Below are 3,419 nucleotides of genomic sequence, written 5' to 3'. Positions count from 1 at the left end.
CTGGAAGTGGCGCTGTGGCTCAAGTGGTAGAGTGCTAGCCTTGAGCTAGCTGAGGGACAGCGCCCAGGCCCAGAGTTCAGGCCCCACGACCAGACTCAAAAAAAAAAAAGAGAGAGTCAAAAAGACTTTCCTGCCTGGGATGGCTTTGAACCATGATCTTCAGATCTCAGCCTCCTGAGTAGCTACAATTATAGGTGTCAGCCACCAGTGAACAGCTTTGCTGGTTAATTGAGATGAGTCTCATGGGCTTTCTGCTGGCTACTTACTCTCTTGAGTAGTTAGGAACACATGTGTGAGCCACCAGCCCCAGGCCAAAGCAAGTTGGTTTTGTTGGTTTATTTTTTGGTGCCTGCCCTGGGGCTTGAATTCAGGGTCTCGGCACTGCCCAGAGTTTTCTCAACCTCTTGAGTCACATAGATCCACTTCTGACTTTTTTGGTAGCTAATTGGAGACAAGAGTTTCACTGACTTTCTTGTCTTGGTTGGCTTTAGATCTCAACATCCTACACATAATTATAATTACAGGTGTGAGCCACCACTGCCTAGCTCAAGCAAATTTTATGATGTTTGGGTTCATACTTAAAGGGAAGTAACAAAACATTATAAATGAGCAAGCATGTCAGAGAACAGACTTAAGTATAAATCCCAGCTTTTGTTGTAATGATTCAATATTCTTATGCAAATGACTAATGATTAAACCATGTCAAGTTCCTTGTTCTCAAAAGGAAAAATGAAATACTGTAACATCCCTGAAACTGAAGCACATTTTGGTGGCCTCTCTCTTTCACGTATTTACCTCTTTCAGAGTTAACTGCAGGATGGACACATCTTCTAGTTGGCTCTTCAAGCTTACAGCCTTCTTGCTTTCTTCTGACAGCTCTGCCCTTAGCTCATTCACTTGGCAAAGGAGGGCATCGTGGGCAGCACTCAGAATTCCCTCATTCTGGAGCAAAGGGAAATTGTGAAAATGATCACCTCACTGAGCAGAAACCAGTAGCCCTACCTTCCTGGGTGGACATCACAAAGAATGACCTTGGAGAAACACACTGCCTCTGTGTTGGCATTTTTAACCTTGCCACTTCTTTGAAAGTACAGCTTTTCTGTTAGGAAGAATCAAACCCTCCATAGGTATCCCCCTCTGTCTCTTTCTTTTTTCCTCCCTCCTTCTTTCCTTCCCTCCTTCTCTTCTTCTTTCCTACTCTCTGTCTCTGCCTCTCTCTCTTTCTCTCTCTCCCTCTTTCTTCCTCCCTCTCACTTCCAGCTTTTTAGTAGTTAATCAGATATAAGTCTCATAATCTTTCCTGCCTGGCTTGGCTTTGAACTTCGATCCTTAGATCTCAGCCTCCTGAGTAGCTAGCATTATAGGAGTAAGACACAGACATCCAACTCATATCTCACTTTGAATGGAAACAGCATGATACATTCATTCCTTTATAGTAATAAAATTGAATTAATAGAAAGCATATGACATAATAAGTTTGATTTATTTGGCTACATTCTAATGTTATATTATTTAGAGATGAATATGGGTTTCTTTGAGTTATATTACACTTATTACTAAAAAATAGATTCAAAGAATCATTGTAAAGTACCTTTTGGAGCAAAGTTTCATAAGCCTGAAAGAAAGAAAGAAGTATTACTTTACTGGTTCATCAATTTTTGTTGTTGGTGGTGGTGGTCATGGGGCCTGAACTCTGGGCCTGGGCACTGTCCCTCAGCTCTTCAGCTCAAGGCTAGCGCTCTACCATTTGAGCCACAGCACCACTGCTGGCTTTTTCTGCTTATGTGGTGCTGAGGAATCAAACCCAGGGCCTCATATATTCAAGGCAAGCACTCTACCACTGAGACACCTTCCCAGCCCTGGTTCATCTTTTTTTTTTTTTTTGGGTCCAGTCGTGGGGCCTGAACTCTGGGCCTGGGCACTGTCCCTCAGCTCTTCAGCTCAAGGCTAACAGACTAACGCTCTACCACTTGAGCCACAGCGCCACTTCCGGCTTTTCTCTTTTTGCTTATGTGGTACTAAGGAATCAAACCCAGGGCCTCAAGCATGCAAGGCAAGCGCTCTACCACTGAGCCACCTTCCCAGCCCCGTGGTTCATCAATTTTTATGTTTGGTATTTATCTCTATAATACAAAAGTTGATTAAGTATCTTAAAACAGACGTGTGTGTGTGTGTGTGTGTGTGTGTGTGTGTGTGTGTGTGTGTGTGTGTTCCTGTACTGGGGCTTGAAGTCAGAATCTTTTGCTCTTGCATGGCTTTTTCATTCAAGGCTTGGGCTCTACCACTTAAGCTACACTTCTACTTCTGGCCTTTTGTGGGTTAACTGGGAGATGTCTCTTTTGTTGTTGTTGGTGGTGGTGGTGGTGGTTGTGGGGCATGAACTCTGGGCCTAGGCGCTGTCCCTCAGCTCTTCAGCTCAAGGCAAGTGCTCTACCACTTGAGCCACAGTGCCACTTCCAGTTTCCTGAGTGGTTTATTGGAGATAAGAGTCTCACAGACTTTCCCGCTGGGGCTGGCTTGAACTGTGATCCTCAGATCTCAGTCTCTGGAGTACCTAGGATTACAGGTGTGAGCCACCAGCGCCCTGCTAAGAGTCTTATAGACTTCCCTACCTGTGCTGGTTTCATGCGTGAAACACAAGTGCCCTGCATAACAGACTATTAAATAGCCCATAAAAACCAGGCATTGGTGACTCATGTCTGTAATCTTAGCTACTCAGGAGGCTGAGATCTAAGGATCAAAGTTGGAAGCCAGCCCAGGCAGGAAAGTCCTCATGAGATTCTTATCTCCTGTAAATGATTCAAAACTCGGGAAGTGGAGCTGTTGCTCAAATGGTAGAGCGCTAAGCCTTGAGCAGAAACAGGCTCAGGGACAGTGCCCAAGCCCTGAGTTCAAGTCCCACATTGGACAAAAAAATTCTATAAATCAGCCAGGTGCTGTGGCTGACAACTGTAATCCTAGGTACCTAGCAGGCTGAGATCTGAGGATCACAGATTGAAGACAGTTTGTGCAAGAAACTCTGTGAGACTCTTATCTCCAATTAATCACCTAAAAGCTAGAAGTGGAACTGTACAAGTGGTAGAGCACTAGCTTTGAACAAAAAACATCAGGGACAAAGCCAAGAACCTGAGCTCAAGCTCCAGAACAAGTACAAAAAAGAAAAAGAAAGGAAAAGAGAGAGAGAGAGAGAGAGGAGAAGGAAGGAAGCAAGGAAGCAAGGAAGAAAGAGAAGGAAGGAAGGGAAGTAAAACTAGAAAGTATGTCGCCTTGGGCTGGGAAGATGGCTCAGTGGTAGTGCTTGCCTTGCATGCATGAGGCCCTGGGTTCAATTCCTCAGCACCACATAAGCAAAAAGAAAAAAGCCAGAGGTGGCGCTGTGGCTCAAGTGGTAGAGCGCTAGCCTTGAGCTGAAGAGCTGA

The 3,419-nt window shown here is 44.8% G+C and overlaps 1 protein-coding gene across 1 annotated transcript in view; it reads right to left on the bottom strand.

Moving 5' to 3' along the window:
* Nucleotides 1-3,419, bottom strand: part of Rpgrip1 (retinitis pigmentosa GTPase regulator interacting protein 1) — a 67,192-nt gene that overhangs the window by 38,881 nt on the left and 24,892 nt on the right. Inside the window, exons 8-9 of the mRNA XM_013029667.1 lie at nucleotides 1,592-1,615; nucleotides 796-942 (exon numbers count right to left, since the gene is read on the bottom strand). Coding sequence (XP_012885121.1) covers nucleotides 796-942; nucleotides 1,592-1,615 — 171 coding nt within the window. The remainder of the gene's footprint in view (nucleotides 1-795; nucleotides 943-1,591; nucleotides 1,616-3,419) is intronic.

This window comes from Dipodomys ordii, unplaced genomic scaffold (genome assembly GCF_000151885.1).
Source record: "Dipodomys ordii isolate 6190 unplaced genomic scaffold, Dord_2.0 Scaffold121, whole genome shotgun sequence".
NCBI classification, from domain to species: Eukaryota; Metazoa; Chordata; class Mammalia; order Rodentia; family Heteromyidae; genus Dipodomys; species Dipodomys ordii.
The sequence above is the reverse complement of the archived record's forward strand: the minus strand, read 5'-3'. Positions and strand labels throughout refer to the sequence as shown.